At 42.5% G+C, this 21,388-nt stretch overlaps 1 protein-coding gene and 1 pseudogene across 1 annotated transcript in view; one reads left to right on the top strand and one right to left on the bottom strand.

Annotated features, from left to right (window-relative positions):
• Positions 1 to 204: 204 nt before the first annotated feature.
• Positions 205 to 5,941, bottom strand: LOC118832299 (annotated as a pseudogene).
• A 2,936-nt stretch (positions 5,942 to 8,877) lies between these two features.
• ARL6IP5 (ADP ribosylation factor like GTPase 6 interacting protein 5) overlaps positions 8,878 to 21,388 on the top strand; it is a 28,328-nt gene continuing 15,817 nt past the window's right edge. The window contains exon 1 of the mRNA XM_036738748.1: positions 8,878 to 9,473. Within this exon, the coding sequence (XP_036594643.1) occupies positions 9,298 to 9,473 (176 nt within the window). The 5' untranslated portion in view covers positions 8,878 to 9,297. The remainder of the gene's footprint in view (positions 9,474 to 21,388) is intronic.

The following is a 21,388-nucleotide window of genomic DNA, read 5'->3' as shown; positions in this document are numbered from 1 at the left end:
CTGAGCCATGTGCCTCTTTAAGAAGAGAGCCGGAGAGGGAGTTTGGTGAAACTGATAGAAGGAGCACAGGGGTAAGGGCTTGGTATGTTGAATTTAGAGGTTTGCTTCAGGAAGGCTGGCATTCCACAAAGTCAGTCTCAGTAGGAGGAGGGTGGATGGGGATGGGTGGATCAAAGCAAAGCCTCCTCTTTAGCACATTTCCATTTATAGAGAGGTCGTGTCATTGAGGCCTGGGTCCAGTTCTCTGCTGATGGTTTTTCCTTCAGTGTCTGAGCATGCTCCATCTCCCAAACCATCAATCGTTGTTTCCAGCCGATCTTTCAGCAAACTCAGCACAGGTTTCTGCCTCCTTCCATGTATCGGATAGGATCTTTATCTCCTCCTCATATTTCTCAGAATACTTTTCTTCAGCAGCATTCAGGCAACTTGAGGTTCTGACCCAGCAATCCCAGCAGTGGGATTCGACCAGCTCCATTAGCTCGTCTGGGTGCTCCAAGCCCTACTAAATGATGACCAGCTCGAGAGTTACTTCCTCATGCTTCCTGGATGTTCTCTCTGAGATGTGTCCATTTTCTATGCACGTTATCAGGACCCGATTTTCGATGACACCTCTTTCGCCATCATCAGCTATCTTCTCTACTTCTAGCTTATGTGGGGCAGAAGCCAGGGAATCCCGAGCACGGTCCAGCTGCAACTCGACCAGGTGAATCCCATCCCAATTTCTGCTTGAACACTGTTGCTCTCCTCCCCAGGGACCTAATAACAACGACAATAACTAACATTTAATAGCACTTAACTTGTGCCAGGCGCTGTGCTAAGCACTTTATAGTTATCATCTAATTTGATCCTCGTAATAACACTGGGAGGTCGATGCTACCCTTATCCCCATTTTATTGATGGGAAAACTGAGGCCTCAGGAAGTTAAGCGACATGCCTAGAATCACCTAGCCAGAAGATACCTGAGGCTGGATTTGAACTCAGAACTTCCTGTTTTCAGGCCCAGTGCTTTATCCACTGTGTCACACATCCCATTTTAGGGACATTGTTTTGTCACCATTGTTCTCCCTAATCCTCAGTAATTTTTTTTTTTTTAAGCAATGGAGTTCAACAAATTCGGACTGATAACAAGAAGCACACCAGTAGGGGCTCGGTAGCTGTGGCATTTGACACACCTGGACTTTCAAGGAAAGTAATAGCTGCTTTCTGGGGACCCAGCTTACAAATGAGAGTGCCTAGTTGCCTGCCAACTAGGTGGTGACTTAGCTAGAGGCTTGGAGGCAAGTAGAACTGAGTTCAAATTTGATCTCAGATACTAGCTTGCTGTGTGACCCTAGGCAAGTCATGTAACATCAGTTTGGGTTGCTGTGAAGATCAACGGAGATATTTGTAAAGTGCTTGGCACATAGTAAGTACCATATAAATGCTTATTCCCTCCTCACTCCCCCACTTGAGGAATTATTATAGAGAGGGTTCTACATGGGACTATAGAGGAAAGAACTTTGAGGATTGAGAGAGAGCATGGCACAGGACAGATTTGGATGGAGGAGAGATTTGGAGTCCATGGACTCCGGTTCAAATTTTGGCTCTGCCACTCATGGTCTGTGTGACCATGGGCAAGTCACAAGCTCTCTGGACTTCCACTCCTTATCTATAGAATGAGAGGATTGGGGATGACCTCATGGTCTGTTCCAGCTCTGTGCAAACTCCTTGAAGGGAAGGACTGTTGTATTTTTGTCTTTGTATATCCAGAGGCTGGCACAGTTCCTGAAACATCAGAGGCACTCAATAAATGTTCCCTCGTTGTTCCATTGATGGCTGGATCTAATCCAACCTCCCCCATCTCATCCCACTTTAAAGGCAGAGGAGCATAGTGGTAGGAGGGAACCCAAATCCCAGCTTCAACACTTACTCTCTAACCTTGGGCAAGTTCCTTCATCCCTCTCCCCATTCCACCCCATCTCAGTTGTCTTATCCTTTAAATGGGAATCATGGTATTTACATCACTTATCTCCCCAGGTTGCTAAGAGGAAAGAGCTTTGTGAACTTTAAAGAGCTATACAAATGTGAACTATACATATCCACACATACATACATCTATCTCTATCTATCTATCCATCTAAACATCCATCCATCCACCCATCCATCCATCCATCTATCCATCTAAACATCCATCCATCCATCCATCCATCCATCCATCTATCATCTATCTATCTATCTATCTATCTATCTATCTATCTATCTATCTATTCCTCAGCTAAGAAAACTGAGGCTCAGACAGTGCATGTGTCCCCTTGGTCTTGGAACAACATCTTGAATCAATGTGATGGTGTTTTGACAAGTGACACCAGAGACCAATGGTTCAATTATATCATCTGAAAATTGACACAGTGATGGTCAAGATAAAAGTCACCTGAATTTGACACCTGAAATAGAAGACAGAAATCAATGTTCTCTGCAAGATGATGTAATCTTTAATGTCACTTCGTTTCTTAAATGTACATCTTTAATTTAATGAGCATCAACTATGATTCTACTAGGTACAGGACACTCTGCTAGACATGAGGGATGCAAAGACAGAGCCTCTGTTCTCAAGGAACTTACATTCTACTAGGGGAGTGTGCCACAAAGAGACGTAAAATTTAAGCTTTTTGAGGGCAAAAAAGAATGGTTTCATTTTTGTCTTTGTATCTATCCATCTCCAGTTCCTAGCATATTGCTTGGCACATAGCATGTGCTTAAAAAATTCTTGTTAACATTGACTAATACATAACAAACTGAGTCAAAGGGAAAGAGCACCAATAATTAGGAGGATCAGAAATGGTTTCAGAGAGAAGGAAGGGGAGAGAAAGAGAAAGAAAAGTGAGGGGAGAGATTCTGGTTTAGTAAATATATTGTTTTCTAAAGTTCCTTCTAACTCTAACTTAAGCAATCCTACGACCTTGGATTTGTATCAATCAGAAAGGAGCTAAGTCAGGGATTGAGGAACGGCCTTGGAACTAAGAAGATCTGGAATCAGCTCAAGTCTTGCCTCAGGCACATTCTGGCTGTCCCTTAACTTCTCAGTGCCCAGTAAACCTTTCAAAACTACAAATTATAGTCCAGTTACAGATGAGCTTTTGTGAGTTTCCTTATCAAGAGCTCCTTGAACCACAGGGCCTCAAAAGCCCAGAATTATGGTTGATACAACACAGTCCTCATAGTTTCTAAAGACAATATCCATCCTCAAATGAGACATACTGTCTTTATGCCAGTACTCCACTGGATGCCTGTTCTCCACCATGTGGGTTCTCCCTTCAGAGAGGAAGACTGCAGCCCATCCATGTATATTCCTCTCCTGGGACTCTAGTACCTTCTGCTTCCTTTCTTGTCACTCAGCTGCCATCATTTCAGAAGCAAAAAGGAGGCACAAAACTAGGAACCATTTTCATATTTTTCTTTGTTTCATGGGTTCCCATGGCCCAAGAATTCATCACCAAGTGTCCATCCTGGTGGTAATAAAGCCTTTGTGTTCTTAGCTCACCTGGTCCCCCAAACACAGACTCCGTGAGTCCCTGGGACTGTACTTGAAGCCTTTCAGGCTAGGTAAGACCTGCCAGAGCTTAGGGTCTCCTGTGAAATTCTGGCCCATAATAGGTGCTTAATAAAGGGCTGTCGAACCAATTAATGATTCCCCTTCAATATTTCCCTGCTCCCAGCGCCTACCTTGGGGATTCTTACCCCATAGTAGGGACCCCTTTGGGCAGTCTAGTGATAGTCCTCCTGTCACCCTTGCCCTAGCACATTTTACTTCTCTTCTCAAAAGTTTCCTTACTTTCATCTTTTTTTCAGAATTACAACATTTAAGAGATAGAACTTACTTTAACTGCCATCTGGTCCAACTCCTACCTGAAAAGTAATCCCCTCTATAACATGCCCAACAAAAATTCATCCAGCCTTTGCCCCAAGGCCATCGAGGGACTCAGGTATACATTGTTACATAGAGCTAATGTTTTCTGTTTTGTTTAGTTGTACTTAAATGTTACTTCAATCTGGGTTTCAAGGCACACCTGAGATATTTTGCATAAAATTCACCTAATTGTTAGGGAGAATGCTGATATATAATGCATGCCTTAATGAAGGATGGCATTGATAGGAGTGCTTAAGAGAGGAGAGACATTTCTTAGTTCTAGATTCTCTTCAGAGCCAACTCCAGACACTTGAAGAGAGAAAGACCTCGAAAGCTGGAGACATATATGGGAAGCTGGCTCCTTAATGTACCTCTGGATTTCCAAGTTGCTTCCTTAGAGACCTTGAGGAATTTCCTTTTGGGTGAGGTTGTAGACCTCACAATTGGAACCTCTTGATTGATTTGGGATTTCATTTTCCCCCCATCTAAATAACTCATTTGCTCTGTGTATTTTCTGATATAGTCTAATCCAGAGGTCTGCAAATTATGGTGTGGGGATTAAAGTTGTCCAAACTATAATAAAACAGACTGAAGCAGAGCTCTGAGTCAATGGCACTTTATTAAAGGGTCTATGGTCCCCTCTAATGAAGTAAACCTCAGATCTTCCTCATGATCTGAGATGCTCCCTTCTTCCAGTGCCTTGTTTTTATAGGGTTTGATGCTCAAATATGCAAAAGAGGCATGGCAAAATACAGAATCTCATTGGTTGATAGACCTTGCTCTGGAGGGCCAAAAATGACATATTAGCCTGGGGCTCATAGGTTGGGTGAAGCATGGGACATCTCCACTGACTAAGCGGTTATAAGATAGTCGCTTGCTCATCTTGGACAAGACAGAGAGGTCCAGAGGTACAAAAATAAATTGGGGGACTTTCCAAAGCATCAAGGCATCCCACCCACGCTGGGTTTGGACATGGAATTTGAGTAAAACAGGATGGAGATATCTTTGTCAGCATTCTTGTAATTATACAAGTGAGCCTCACAACTTGGTAAACAAGTAGTGAAAATTACATTTAAGTTGGAAGCCCACTATAAGAACTTATCTATTCCTTTGTGATTTATGTAGAATATCAAACTGATTACTACTGATTGTGATAGAGTAGGGGTCCAAATGAATTATTTCTCACAGTGACCTATGAGGCAAATCCTCTATAGCTCCTGAGCTCAAAATGGTAAGATGATTTAAAAAAAAAAATCCTTAGCAGGCTGTACAAAAAGAGGCAGTGGTTCAGATTTGGCCCAAGGGCCATTGTTTCCCAAGCCCTGGTCTAATCTATGTAACTTTTCAAACTTCTGTTTGTTATTTGCTTGGATAAATGGCTTTACTTGCTATTCACAATTTATGATGGTCTTTTGTGTAGCCAGCATTTGATGGAACAGAGCCAAGTTGGATGGTAAACTTGGAGTACCCTTCCACCTCAAGTGGCTTTTTGTTTTGAGTCTGGTCTGTTCCTAGACCAGAAATACTTAGTTGGGCAGATAGGTATAATTCTATGTCTGGTGTCTGAAGGAAAGAGTGTCTAGCCTGGCAACGCTTGGGGCTTGCCTTGCTCTCCTCTCCCACCTTCCTCCACCCCCAGCTATTGTGCCAGCCTTCTTCCTCTCCTCAAGGATGGTCTAGACCCCAGATCATATCTATCAATGCCTCCCATGAACCTTATTCAGACAACCCATGTAAACATATATGTCTTACAAAAGCATTTACCCACCTTATATCACAAAGAAATAGACATTCTATTCTTCTTTAATTTTTCTCTTTGGTAACTTGCAGAAAATTCAGTACATGTTTCTGGTCAAGTTTAGCTCTGAAAATAGAGAAAATACTGGAGCTTGTCTTGAGTGTTTGGCTGCTTTCCATATCACAATGAGAAGGACCTGGTAGAAAAGCTGTTTGCCCATGGCCTGCAGGCTGCTAATGGACATTCCATCACCAGGGTAATGGGGTAAGTCTCACCAGAATCTCCAAAGCACAGTGGATGTGCTTACCTGATTTCATGTCCTCAACTTCCCAGAAAGCCTGCCTTGGGAAAGTCCTCCATTTGCATAAACAGGCAGAGAGTCTCAGAAAGACTCACTCCTAGGGCTGAGGAACAGGTTTTGGTCAGTTAGCCCTCTCTGCCTTTTCAAATTCTTTGTATGTATTTTGGACTTACTTGCTAAGTGTACTTGTATCCACGCAGTAGAAGGTAAACTCTGTGAGGGCAAGGGGTACCCACACACTGAGTATAGTGTCTTGCTTTGCAAGGTCTCACTCTATTTTGATTGAACCAAATTGATTAAAGTACTGTAGAAATATATTACTGTTCTTCTCTCTAACCTTTTCCTTTGTAGACTGAAGGATTCACCCTCATGACTGAGTAGTTATTGAAAAGAACCAAATGGTACAACAGAGAGGATCAACTGTCCCTGTAGCCAGAGTCTTGGGTTCAAATCCAAACTTGAGGGCTCATTACCATTGTTATGCCTTTGGGCAAGTCAGTTAAACTCTGTGAGCCTTAGTTTTTTCATCTGTTAAATGGCCTCTGTGGTCCCTTTCAGCTCTACATCTATGATCCACTTGCCTTCGACTGATTCCCTTTTCCTTGTCCAGGGTCACACAGCTGCTAAGTGTTGGAGTTGGGACTTGAATCCACATCTGCCAGATTTAAAGGTAGACACTGTGTCTGCTATACCTTATCACCTGTGTCTTCAACTTAACAGTTTAATTTACCATAGTACTTTATATGTTGTTTCCCTCAATAGAATGTAAGCCTCCCTAGGATGAACTCTGTACCCCCAACGCCTCTGAGCATGATGTGCGGAGTATGGCAGGCACTTAATACATGTCTGAGGAATGACTTCAATCCCCAATATTAATCATGAAATAGAAATACTTGATAATGGAGAAGTAAGGCGCCCACTCAGATGTTTGGAATTGAGGGATGTCATCATGTTTCTTAGTTCCTGTAGTGGTGGTTAGTGCCATAAATAACAGCAAACAAAACCTCCTATTCATCTGGGATCCAAACAACCTGAACTCTTAACCAGAAGGATTTAAAAACACATCACTTTGCCTTTATGAGAAAAAGAAACAAAATCCAAGTAAACAAGCTAGTGTCAGGAATTTTATTTTTAAAAGGTAACATAAGGAATGTCATAATTAGCACATATTATGCTACAATTGCTACATATTGTACATATGTACTATATATTATACTCTAGGTGTGTACAATTGGCCATACCTCCTATGCTATAACACAATGATAACTGATGTTCCAAATGAAAGCAAGGAAATAAGTATTTATTAACTGGCTACTAGGTGCCAGGCACATGATCTCATTCCATCCTCACAGCAATCCTGGGAGGTGGGTGCTATTATTATCCCCATTTTAAAGTTGGGGAAACTGAGGCAAATAAAGGGTAAGTGACTTGCTCAGGGTCACACTGATAGCAAGCACCAGAGACACATTTGAACTCAGGTCTTCCTAACTCCAGGCCCAGCCCTCTATTCACTGTTACCATCAGCCTCTAAGGAATCAATTAAAATCAATTCCATTTTATTTTAAAAAATTATCTAGCATTTATTTTCTCTCCCAGCTCCCTCCAACTGAAAAAAAGAGAAGCAGAATCCTTGTAACAAATATACAGAGTCAAGAATAACAAATTTCTACATTAGCCATGTCTAAGAATGTGTGTTTCATTCTGCATATTGAGTCCATTGCTCCTCTACCAGAAGGTGGACAGAATTCTTTGTCATTGCTTCTCTGGAATCACGGTTGGTGGTTGCTGGTCAGAGTCAAGAAACAGGTATTAAGCATCTACTCTGTGCCAGTCATGGTGGAAGGTGCCAAGCATGAAAAGACCAAACCTCTTAGGGGAGGGGGGCACATTACAACATGAACACAAGTAAGTAAATACAATGTATTGATAAAGTCATACAGAAGTATAAAAGCCAGCATTTATACAGCACTTTGAGGTTCACAAAGCACTTTCCATTTCCCTCGTTTGATCCTCCCAACAACCCTGTAAGGGAAGTAGTATATTATCCCCATTTTACAAATGAAGAAACTGAGGCAGAGGAGAGTTAAGTGACTTACCCACGGTTATACATACAATAAGTGTATGGGGCTGGATTTGACCCCAGGAGTTCCTGACTACCTGACTCCAAGTCTTCTGCTCTAGCCAAGGCAAAGGGTGCTAATATCTGGGAGGGATCAGACAAGGCCTTGTGTGGGAGGTAGAACAAGGTGCGTGGTACATAATAAACGCATAACTAATGTTTGTTCTTTGAGTGATTACGCTACTGTGTTCCATAGTCCATTGTTAGGCCTCCCAAGCGGCCAAGGAAGTTCCAGGGTGAGATTTTGGTATAAGATGGGAAGGGGAGGGGACCAACAAACTCAAGGCCTCCAGCAAATCTTTTCCTCTCCCGCATATCTCAGACATCTTCACCATTGTTATGCAAGACTTTTAGGTTCATAAAGACTTCATCTCACTTGTTAGTGCAAGGATTATCCCCATTTCACCGCTGACAAATTCATTATAAGTATTCAACCTTTTTTTTTTTTTTTTTTTTGGCCAATTGACTCTTCACTATGAACTGGCCAACAGCTAAAGAGAACGGCTATCTTATTCTTGTAGAATCACAGAATGCCAAAAACAAACATTTGTTAAGCACCTACTACGTGCCAGGCTCTGTGCCAAGGGATACTTAATCGAAGTTCAGAATCCTGCTTCAAGTCTCCTTTCCCATTTCTGAATCTGTTTCCCATCCCCGGGTCATGAGAAAGCAGGCAGCATCTAAATTCAGTTCAGATGTGTATGTATGTTGGGGCGGGGGGGGGGGGGGGGGGGGAGTGTATGTGGCAGCGGTGGGGAGGGGCGTTTAGTAACGTCTTATTTTTAAACCCGTCACATCCTCCAATAGCTGGCCAGCACAACCCTTTCCGTCCCGTCGCACATCTTCCTGGATGGCAGCTGCCTGCTGCTGAGACACTCCCTGTATTAAATATTCAAGCACCCCTTCCCAGCAGCTTGGGGTGGGGGGTGTTGTTATCGTACGAAAAAGACAGGAAGGCACCTACCACTTCATTTACTTGGGGGGGGGGTGCCCTGCTTTCCTTCTCTTGCTCTTCTGCTCCAAACACCCACTTGCTCGGGGTACTGACTAGCCAGCAAGACAACTTACAGCCAAAAGGCCAGCACAGATATCCGCCCTCCCGCTTCCGCACACTCTGTTCTCTTAGCTCGCTAACCACAGAGCCGACGCAGCCGGAGCCGTCGCCTGCGCTTTAACCCTGCTCAGCTAACCCGTGCCCGCCGTCTCCGGATTCCCGAGTCCCAGTCTCAGCCCCAGCCCCAGCTCCAGACACCATGGACTTCCAAGTCCCCGCGCTCCGCGCCTGGGATGACTTCTTCCCGGGCTCCGACCGCTTCGCGCGCCCCGACTTCAGGGACATTTCCAAATGGAACAACCGAGTGGTCAGCAACCTGCTCTATTACCAGACCAACTACATGGTGGTCGCGGCCATAGTGATCTCCATCGTGGGGTAAGTAAGTGCGTGCCCCGGGCCAAAGAAGGCGGAGGGGCACGGGTGCAAAGTGCTAGAGCCCTGGAGAGCCGTTGGCCTCCTCCCGGCGCCGGCTGCTTCTCTGCAGACCTTCCCAGATCAGGGAAGCTGGCCTTTCGGGCGAGGCCAAGGCCGTATTTGCCCCCCACCCCCACCCCACCCGTGCTCTGCCCAACCCGACCAGAGGGGCCAGCGCTGGGGCACCTTGCAAAGTGCTGGTCCTAGAAAACGGCTCTTTTCTAGAGCTTTAGATCGGCTGAGGGTCTGGGGAACTGCGTTTCTCCTTTCATGCCCCCTGCCCCTTAAAGTGCAGTAATCCTATCCCCCGAGAGGCTATCTCCTAGCTGTTAGTGGTCTTCCCTTCTTAAAAAAACAAACAAAAAAAAAACATTGCATTTTATTTATCTGTGAATGTTGCAGCCTCTAGTGGGGGGAGGGGAAGGGGGACGGGGACGACAGAGGGCTTTTTATTTTTGTCTTTGTGCCTGGCACGTAGTGGGCACTTAATACATGTTTGGTGGACTGGATGGCCACGGTGGTGGCTGTCCACGCTGTGCGCTGACGTTTACCTAACGCTTTAAGGTTGAAGGCCCCAGGGAGCCCGTGCGCTCGGGAAGGCTTTGGGCCAGCCGAAGGTGACCAGGATTCTGGCCGAGGCGCGTTTTCGGAGGCGAATTCCCGAGAAAATGAATCCGGGCGGAGGGAAGGCGCGCCTTTGTTGCGCCGCTCCTCGTTGGCCTAGGGGCGCCGGGCACCAAGGGCCCTGAAAACGGGAGCGAGTAGCGGTGTGGGGGTGTGCGTGCTTGCGCCTGTGGCACTGTCGTCGGTGCGTGGGTGTGTCAGCTACAGGAACTAAATTAGGTCAGAGGTGTCGCCGCTCTCCCATTTTGAGCATCTCGCGGGCTGCTGGTGCGGGTACCCTGCTTTGTTCAGGGCAGCTTTTGCTGGGGGCCTCTGCGGACCTCCTCTTCTTCTTCCAGCGCCCCTGCACCCCACCCCCGCTGGACACGACGCCCACGCAAGACTCCTTCACCAGGGAAACGAGATTGTTGTATTTCACTCCTAGAAAATGCCTTCCCTCCCCCTCCTGCAAAGAGGAAAAAGGGCTGTGGGTTTTCTGGTCTACGCCTCCTTCGGCTTGGACCGAGCTGCAAGCTGGGGAAATGATACTGCAGTTGTGGGATTGATACAAATAGTCAAACTTACTTTCACTGGATAACAACTACGACTTATATATTAGTCATTCACAAGCGTATATAAGAAAAACTTACTGTGTACCAGGCGTGTGGTGCTAGCGGCTGGAGATAGGGGGTCGCCTGTGATTTTATTGATACGGGAAGTTCCCAGATAAGCGTACTCCCTCCCCCAGTGCAGGTTAGCACCTTCTCTTCGGTTTATAGAGTCAGTAGAGTTCTGGACCTGGATCAGGAAGACCTGAATTCAAATGCAGCCAAAGACGCTTACTAGGTGTGTGACCCTGGGCAAGTGCACTTTACCTGCTTCTGCCTCAGTTTCTTTACCTGTTAAATGGACATCATAATGGCACTTTCCTCCCAGAGGTGTGAGAACAGTGCCTAGAAGTGCTATATAAATGTTAAGTCATCATTATTATGACTGCAGTCCTGCGGGGTTGTGACTTGCCAAAGGCAGGCCAAATTTGACTTAAGGTTCTCGACAACTCTCTCCACCCTGCCAGGGCTGGGGATACAAAGGCAGAAATTTTAAAGAGCCACTGCCCTCTACTCGGAGCTTACATTTCTCACGACATTTAAAAAGCTCTTTATATGCATTTTTTCGTTTCTGGGTAGATGCAGCCTCAGTACCCCAACCAGATCAGTTCCCTCCACCCCACTCACTGCTTTCCTCTTCTGTAAATCAGAGTTTGGGCCATAAGGGCTATTCTGGCTCAAGATCTGTGATCCTACAAAGCACAATTTACTTTAGGCAGCCTAGAGTCAGCAAGCTTTGATGCTTCCTTCATCCCTGGATCATATTGTTCATAAAGGGTCTAGGGATGGGGAGAGCAACGGATCGATTTTCTGAAATACGAATGTGAATTTGGTATTTAAAAAGCAAATGAAAATCAATTTCTGGTTGACATAACTCAGGGAAAAGATAGGTTGATAGATATATAGATCTATCGATAGATGGATGGGTAGAAAGCTATATATTTAGATACATATGTATACGTACATATATAGGCATAGTACATATAATTTCCCTAACTTCAGAAACTCATTTTTGGGACAATGGAGAAAACATTCTAGGTTATTGATTATTGACTTTTCAAAGCCCTTTTGTGTTGTATATCTAGAATAAAGCTAGTAAGCTGTCTAATTAGAGCCTTGGTAGAATCTGTCTTTCATTGTGATGTCACATTTATGTAGCACTTTAAGTTTCTCAAAGCAGCTGAAATACTGCATTTGATTCTCACAGTGACCCTTTGAATGAAGTACTATCATTACCCCCATTTACAGATAAGATAAACTGAGGCAGAGCATTTAAGTGACTGGCCCGCCTTCACATAGCTAGTAAGAGTCTGAGATTGATTTGCACTCAGGTCTTCTTCACCACAAGTCCAGTTGGCCCTATCAAGTAGGCCACCCAACTGGTTTGAGAACATAAGTCAGGGCATGTGAGTAAATATAGTTCAGTTCTTGTGGTTTCCCTAGGTCTTTGAGTCAGAGAACATTGGGTGTGGTGGGCATGTATTTTCCAAATAGGGGATAAGGTCTAATTGCAGCATTCCTGAAAGGGAAAAAAGGGGGTGGGGGGAAGTAGGTAAAAGACCTAAAGTTGGGAGAGATCTTTAGAGGCTATTTAAGCCAATCCAAAGCAAGAATCTTTTCCTTGTTGCTAAAAGGGATTCTTTTTTTTTTTTGTATACCTCCAGTGACAGGGAGCTCATTATCTATCTAGATATTTAATATATACCATGTGCATATCGTCTCCCCTATTAGAATTCAAGGTCCTTACAGGCATTGACTATTTTCTATATTCCTTCATTTTTCTAGTACTTAGCGTGGCATCTAGCACATAACAGGAATTTAATAAATTATTTTTCATTAATTGTTTCATAGTCATCCTACTCCATTCTTAATTTTAATTGCTAAATAGTACCTTTTTTAACATTATGTATTTTTCTTTTATTCTTTTAAAATTTGATTTAATTTGTTTTTTGTTAAATTTTAAGTTCTGAACTGTCTCCCTCCCTCCCCACCCCACACAAATGTGTACGTGAAACCATGCTGTGCCCACTAGTCTTCATAGTTCTTTCTCTGGAGGTGGATAGCATCTTCCTTCACGGATCCTTTGTAGTTGACTTGAGTACCTATAATATTCAGAATAACTTGGTTGTTCACAATTATTCTTCGAACAATGTTGCTATTACTGTATACAATGTTCTCTTGGTTCTGCTTTACGTATTCGTTAAAGAAATTTTATTGATGTAAGAGGGGGACGAGCACGTGCCAGGGACTGTGCTAAGCAGTGGGGAAACAAAAGATAGCTCTTGCCCTCAAGGAATACTCAGTCTGAGGGAAATAACATGCAGACAATCATGTACAAATAAGATAATTGTAGATATGCCCAAATCCCTCCAGTATTGATCTATCTTTGTGTAGGATAAATTAGAGATAATCAAGAGAAAAGGTACCCTCGGTTGATTACATAACCTTCATTTCTGACTATATCTGGCCCTTACCCAGGTAGATATCCCTTACAATAGATAACAAATAAAAAGAAGGGTGTTACTTCATATCAGGCTTTCCGTTATTTTCTGAATTCTTCATATTTGTTGTTTCTTACAGCACAGTTTGTTTAATCGTTCCCCAATCGACAGGCATTGGGTTTGTTCCAGTCGTTGCTACAAAAAGTGCTGCTATGAACATTTTGGTGTATTTGGAAAATTTCTAGCCAGCACTATATTTAATTTTTTTTCAATTAACAAAAATTTATCTTCTCTCTTCATCCAGAGAAGAAAAACAAAACCCCTTTTTTAAGCAGATATACATATTCAAGAAAAACAAATTCCAGTATTGCAATGTCCGAAAAATAATAATAGTTAACCTTTATATTGTACTTTTAAGGTTTGAACAGTGCTTGGCAAATACCATATCATTTTACTCTTATAACATCCCTGGAAGGTAGGAGCTCGTACTATCCCAATTTTACAGATGAGGAAGCTGAGGCAGGCAGGCCAAATGACTAGCTCAGAGTCACACTAGTAAGTGTCTGAGGCAGGATTCAGACTCAAGTTTTTTTGACTCTGAATCCAGTGCGCTGTCCTAGCTAACTAATTTGTAGATAGTATTGTCTTATGTTCAACTGAAATTTACCTCTGTATTTTACATCATATTGGTCCTCTGCCTTTTAGACGATAGAAGGAATCTTCATTCTATGTGACAGCCTGTTAGCTATCTGAGGACAATGATCTCCTCACCCCCTAGGTCTTGCATCTACTGTAGATGTAGGGGTTGCTAGGTTACAAAGGCCTCCTAGCTTGAGAAGACTGTGGCTCTTCATCAGTGATTAGAATGTGTCACTGAAGTGATAAAGGCAGCTTGGCTTCCCAGACAGGGTGCTAGACTTGGAGTTAACTGGATGGATGATTGTGTGCCTTAAGCAACTCCTTAGGCCTTTATAGATAAGTTGGAGTTAGGCTTCAGCCCTGAAGATAGTCACAGACTTTCAAATGAAAATATGACAATCTACCAACACGATCAGCTTCCACTTCGATGTGCCAATGTCATTTGAAACTCAACAAGTAGAAAATGGCACTCATTATCTTCTCTCCCTAAGTGGCCTTCTTCTGTATCTCGCCATTTTTCTATCATCTAAGCTGAAAACTTTGGTGCCATTTTGGCTCTATCCTTTTCCCTCTTTCCCTCCCCCCCATTGCCGCAATCAGTCAGCCAATGTTCAAGTCTTCCTTCAGAACATTTCTCAAATTAACCTCTTTTCCATTCCCATTCCTATTTAAAGCCTTTATAACCACATGCCTTTATTTCAGTGAGAATATCTAGAATATCTAGAGGTTGGTTTCTTTCCCTCTAGTTATACATTGAGATTATTTTTCAGTTTCTTAGTAAGTATAATTCTATTTACAATAAATAAATACAGCTGTTCTTATAATAAGTATGAGTACGATTGTACTTACAATAAATAAGTATGAGTGCAGTGGTACTTACAATAAATAAGCTGAGTAAGGAAATTGAATAAGTACTTTCACTCATGGTAGGGAGAAGGGAATAGGTATTTATCTAGTAGCTGCTATGTGAAGTAGGTGCTATTATGATCCCCATTTCACAGTTGAGGAAGGGGAGGCAGCCAGAGGTTAAGTGACTTTCCTAGGGTCATATAGCTAGTAAGTGTCTCTGAGGCTGGAAGTGAACATAGTTCCTCCTGACCCTGGGCCCAGCTCTCTATCTGCTGGGCCACCATCGGCCTCTAAGTAGCTGGAAATTGTGTTTTGACTGCCGTATGACACTTCTTGAATGGCTGTCTTACGTTACTTCTTGACTCTTTTATACCGTTTTTAAATTTTTTGTTGTGTGTGTATGTATCTCTCTCTCTTCCCCTGTGTCTCTCTTTCCCTACACACACACACACAGAGCTATACATACTTGTATATCTATATCTATAGGTATAGATATAGATATACTCTCTCCCCAACTAGACTGCCAGTTCAGATTGTGAGGACAAAGGAAAGCCTTTCATATGGTATTCTTCCCAATATCTCCTATTATGCCTCAATAAATATTTGTTTCAATACGACCAACATTTATTGAATACCAGCCATATAGGAGGGACTCTGCAAGTAGGACCTGCAGAGCCAAATTAGACCTAGTCTCTCATCACAAGTAGCCAAACATTTAATAGGAGAAATAAGATATGTGCTCAAATACTGTATTTTAAGTCAAAGAAAAAGGAAAAAGACCCATATGTACAAAAATATTTCTAGCAGCTATTTTTGTGGGGACAAAGAATTGGAAATTGAGGGGATACTTATCAATTGGGGAATGGTTGAACAAGTTGTGGTATGTGATTGTAATGGAATACTATTGTGCCATAAGGAATGATGAAGGAGATGCTTTCCGGAAACCCTGGGAAGATATATGTGAACTTATGCAAAGTGAATTGAGCAAAACTAGGGGAACAGTGTAAACAGTAACAGCAATGTTATACCATGATCGCCTGCAAAAGACTTAGGAACTTTGAGTAATACAATGATCCATGACAATTCCAAAGAATTCATGATGAAAAATGCTGTCCACTTTCAGATAGGGAACTGATGGACTCAGAGGGCAGATTGAAAACATTTTTCCCATCTTTCTTTTTCTTGCTTTTTTGCAACATGGCTACCATGGAAATATGTTTTTCATGATTTCATATGTATAATGGGAATATTATTTCTTACCTTCTCAGTGGATGGGGGAGAGAGCTGAGGGAGGAAGACAATTTTGAAATAAAATAAAATGAGTAAATTGAGGGGGGGGAAATAAATTCTGTATTCTATTCTTTCTAATATAGTTCAGTTTGGAGTCCATAAAATCATAGATTTATGGCTGGAAGGGACCTCCGGAATAATTTAGTACAACCTCTTCATTCTACAGATGAGGAACTGAGTCTCAGAGAGGGAAAGCTGCTTGATTAGAGTCACCCAGCTTGTGTGGGATAGAGCCCCTTTTGAAAGCCAGATTCTCCAGATCCCACACTCTTTCCACCAAAATGCCTAAGTGTTGCAAAATGTCAAAAGAATTGAGAGGGAAACTTTCTTTTCAAGAATGGCTGAAAACAGGCAACAGCAAAACAGAATATTGTTGCCCTGTAAGAAATGATTCATGTGTGGAATTCAGAGAGGCAAGAGGAGACACTTTTGAACAGAAACAAACCAAAGTAAACAGAACCAGGAGAATAATATACACAATGACTAGAGTGCTCGCATAGTAGGTCTTTGAGTTTGGTGATGTGGGTGCTTGTTCCAACAAAACGGAACACAACTCATCCATGCCTGCCCATACTATTCGATGCTTGTCCATGGTCTCCCATCAATTCACCCAAAATGCTGTACTCAGACTGTCAGTCTTAACATGTAACCAACCCATCTTCTTATCTGATCAAATATTTCTTTGGTGACTTCCTTTAGACCTTTTAAATTCCTCAACCATCATGTCTTACAGTTGACTCATACCTACCACATGCCTCTCTGTTGCCCTTTGGGTGATCCTCACTTTCAGTTCTTCAGAGACTTAGTGTTCATGACTCAGTCAGACAATGCCCATAGGATATTGGTATTTAAATTAATGGGCCTTTGTTTCAGGGAGAAGCTTGGGGCCATTTTCTATAGGCAGTCCAGTCTGCTCTTGGTCTGTTCAATTCAGGGAATAACTCACTGACCATTGCAAGATCTATCCAAGATATAGATAGATAGATAGATAGATAGATGTGTGTGTGTGTGTGTGTGTGTGTGTGTGTGTGTGTGTGTGAGAGAGAGAGAGAGAGAGAGAGAGAGAGAGAGAGACAGACAGACAGACAGACACGTAGCTCACTCATCAGTAAGTTTATCTATTTTGGAAAGTCATTACTACCTCCCTATGCCTAAAGAGATCAAAGAAAGAGGAAACAGATCTATGTGTACAAAACTATTTATAACAATTCTCCTTTTGTTGGCAAAGAACTATAAACCAAGGGTTACCTATCCATTGGGAAATGGCTGAATGAATTATGATATATGAATGTGATGGAATATTTTTGTGATATAAGAAAAGATGACTGGGACAGTGTAATAGGAGGGCAGAGTTTATAATCTCAAAGAGGATCATAAACATGTCTGAAAGGTTCGGAACCGCCGGATATAAGAAACTCTCAAAGTAGAAGGTAGAAGAATCAAAACATATATTTAGGCTCCACAGTAACCAACCCATGAACCAGCAACCCCATTTTGATATATTGATCAAAAGCTTCCAGGCCCAATAAGTACGCCTTGAAAGAGTAACCAGGAGGCTACAGAGAAGCATGATTGCATAAAGCAAAATCATGCTTCCCCCTCTATGGTAAAAAGATTACCCACTGGCCTGAAGTCTTTGTTCAGCTTCCTCCCGTAGGTCAGCTCTGCTACTGGCAGCTCCTGCTTCGGCTGTGGCTGTGGCTGTGGCAGCCTCTGGCTCCAACGGGAGCTGCTTTTAACCATCCAGCTTCTGCGGGGGTGTAAGGTACGCTGGGGAAAGCACAGGTTCTTTCAATCTGCTTAAGCAAGGTGAAGGGGTTGACCGGGAAAGCACAGGTTCTTTCCATCAGCTTAAGCAAGGGAAGCAAGGTGAAGGGGCCGACAAGCTTACTCCAGTCCAACATACAAACAGCATTCAGTTCAGGGGAAAAAGCCAAACTAGTCAAGGGCACTTGTTGACTAAGTGCTAAGGAGCCCATTTTTGGTTGCCAATACAGACAGTTTCAGAGCAACTTAGGAAGACATATATGAACTGATGCAAGGTGAAGTGAGTAGAACCAGGAGAACAGTTTATATACGGTTAACAACAGCAAAGATACATTTTAGAAGACTTAGACTTTGATCAGTGCAGTCTTATGAAGAAACTGGGACTCAAACCCGGGTCTCTTGATTATAAGGCATATTCCTTCTCCTAATACTGTGCTGCCAGAAGTGGAACTTGAAACTTCAGCTTGCTTTGATCAGGTGTTAATCCTGATTTTTGAATTGTTTGAAGTGGGTTACTTTGCCAGTCTTACAGATTGAGACTCTCCAAAGCCCACAGAGCTCTAGTATTTGCTTTTATTAGCTTTCAACTCCACAAACTCAAAGGTGATGGAAGCCCTGCTGTTTTAAATGGAGGGATATTAAATCTTAGATGACAGATCCCTTTCCAGTCCTCACCTTTCACCTCATTCTGTCAGGTAGGAATGCTGGATGACATTGGGCATGTGCTGGCTTCTCTCTCTAGCTTCAAGAGAGAGCGACCCCCTCTGCTCCATGATCTCAGGTTTCCATCTGAATTGTGGCTTTATTTCATGATATATTTTGTAAGGACTTGAAATCTTTACAAGCACAAAGAGCAGGGTGGGGAAGTAATATTATGTCGTCCACCCTAAACTGGCTCATACAAACTATCCAGCCAGCCATTTCGAGCTTCCTAAGATTGAAATGCATCTGTCTAGCACCCAGAAAATAAATAAGAAGACAGTTTACTCCACAGAGTCAGAGGCCCTGGCTTCAAATTCCAGCTTTGCCCCTTACTGCTAACTGTGACCTTGGACTGCTTAACCACTCTACCCCTCAGTTCATAAGGACTGTAAATTTTGAGGTAGGAGGAACCTGAGAAGCCATCAACTTCAACCCTCTGATTTTACAGATGAGACAACTGAGGCAAAGAAAGGTTAAGTGCCTCATTCAGGGGCATGCAGCTTACAAGCTTCAGAGGAGGGGTTCTGGACTCCATTCCAGTGCCCTATCTGCTGTACAATGCTGCCTCAGTTTTAGTCTATGTGTGACAAAGGTTGACTTATCTCGTTTGTAAAATGACAGCTGTAAGTCCTTCCTCTCATGGCTTTTGTCAGGCCCAACGGAGATGATTCACATAAAACACTTTGCACATTTTAAAGCATTACTTTGAAGAGTTAGGAGATTGTGGGTGTGGAACACTGAATATAATGTAAGCTTTTTAAAAATTGTGTTGGTTGGTTGTTTGTTTCTTTTCCCCAGACTTGAAGAAAGTCTGATGTATTCTTTGTTAATGGGTTGACTCTTGAGAAGGGAGGGTTACTTGGTAAATGTAAGTGACAGAAAAACAAAAGTTATCAATGAAAGTTTATTTTTTTAACAATTTAAAATATTTTGTAAAGGTCAGTTAGTATTTTTATTCCCCAGAGAACTGCTCCTCTTTGGGGAGACCTCCCAGTAATAAGAAGACAGTGGAAACCAGATACCTGAACTTTCTTGCTTTCAGCAGCCTTCCCCAAGTAAATCACTCTGGGGTAGGGCTAGGCTGGGGATAGAGAATTAGAAAAGGACAGACCACTCTGGGCTTTTGTACCAATGGATCTGTGATCTCGATGGGGATGTTCTCTTCCCTGATGTAGATTGCAATCCTTCTATGGTTACTCATCCCCCTCAATTCCCACTCTAGTCCTACTACAAATTCACTATTGGGTTTTTTTCTTTTTCTTTTTTTTCTCCCTCACGTTCTCTTGGCATAAAAAGGTTACTGGTAGAGCACAGGAACTATCTATTCATTATCCTTCCCTCTTGCCAGGGGACCAGTGGGGTTGGGGGAAATCATTATTTTTTTTGTTTGAAATCCTTTGCTTTGATTCTTTATATCCTTTATATCTGATGTTGTTTTATCTATATTTGTTACATGTCAAGGCCCGCTCTCCCTCACCATGTGTCTCTCCATTTCATTGTCCTCGATGTTATGTCAGTTTTCAGTTCTTTGACAATCGTATCAGTCTGAAAATCATAGAAGGAAGCTCAGGAGGAGGCCCAGACGAGAAGGTCAGTTTTGGAAGTAACACGTAGAATTTTGCACAATCTCTTTTCTTAAAGCAAGAAGTATGAATCTGAGATAGAAGATTTCATGTTCTGTTGTGTGTATAGAAATATTCCTTTTTTTGTCTTTAAGTTCATAATTAACTTCCCTTCCCCAACATTGTGTCATATTATGATTTGCAACCATTCAACAACACTAGAATTGTAGTTAACAAGATGAGCCTTTATTTCTGGGAGAAGTTATTAAAAGAACTCTGCAACTTTCCATAGGTAATTCAACCTATTTGATTCCCCCTTTTTAATCCGAGACTCAGCTCCCTCTTCATTTGTGGTTACTCTCTGATATAGATAGCTCATACAGATGGATGTCCAACAAGATACTGCAGTTTATTCAGTTAGCATCTTGTCATAGACTGGACAATAAGAATTCTCATCCGGTTGGTTTTTCCTTTGTGGATAGTTAAGCTATACCATTTGAATGGTTGTCGATGGTATTAATACAAGATTCCTTAAAGACAGACACCACTTACCAGAAATGTTTTATTACCTAATCTTATGTATGTCATGTCTGTGCCTGGTTCTTTACATGTCTGTCCCATTAGAATATACAGTCCTTGCATGACAGGGAATGTTTTTGCATTTCTTTGTATCCCCAGAGTTCAGTGCCTAGCTTAGAGTAAGAGCTTAATAAATGCTTACTGGCTGAATTAAGATTTCCATTAACTTGAACTCAAGTAACAAAGAACAAAGTAAAAATCTCCACTCATAATAACACAGGTCTTTGCTGGTCTATTTCATTGATGTGGGTACTCCCTCCACCTGGGCAGATTGCATCTCAGCAATGCTTGTACATCCTGTGCTAACTAACTCTTATGTAAGCATGTCTTCTTATTAATCATGATGAGAGTCTAGCCTGAGATCTCTTGACATTTCATAAATACCAGTGATTATTCCTCATTAAGTGAGAAATCTATTGATGGCTTGGGAAGTGTAGACAGCCAGCCCCTCTTTTGTTCTGGTCACACACCTCTCCAGTAGAATAAAAACACATTTCTCATTATCTGACCGTGTACGTCACCAAATCTCTCAAGTTACTGGGTGAGATTCACAACCAGGACTCAGGGTTTTTGAGTACACAGTTTCTCAGTCTGTATGGAGGTGCTTTAGAACTGTTGGGTTTCCCAGATTCTCTTTGCCCTCCTTGTTTCTTCAGTCCCTTGTCTTTGCCCTTGCCCTTTCTCCCAGGTGTCTTGGCAAGTTCATGCGCTTTTTGTCCTGGTAAGGGGGATTTAGGCTGACTTGAGCTGACTACCCTTCCTGAGGAAAATGTCTCTAAAATGAGTATTTGCAGGCATAATCATAGTTAGTAATAATGATTAGTATTTATATGGCA

This window comes from Trichosurus vulpecula, chromosome 9, assembly GCF_011100635.1.
Source record: "Trichosurus vulpecula isolate mTriVul1 chromosome 9, mTriVul1.pri, whole genome shotgun sequence".
Lineage (NCBI taxonomy): Eukaryota > Metazoa > Chordata > Mammalia > Diprotodontia > Phalangeridae > Trichosurus > Trichosurus vulpecula.
The sequence above is the reverse complement of the archived record's forward strand: the minus strand, read 5'-3'. Positions and strand labels throughout refer to the sequence as shown.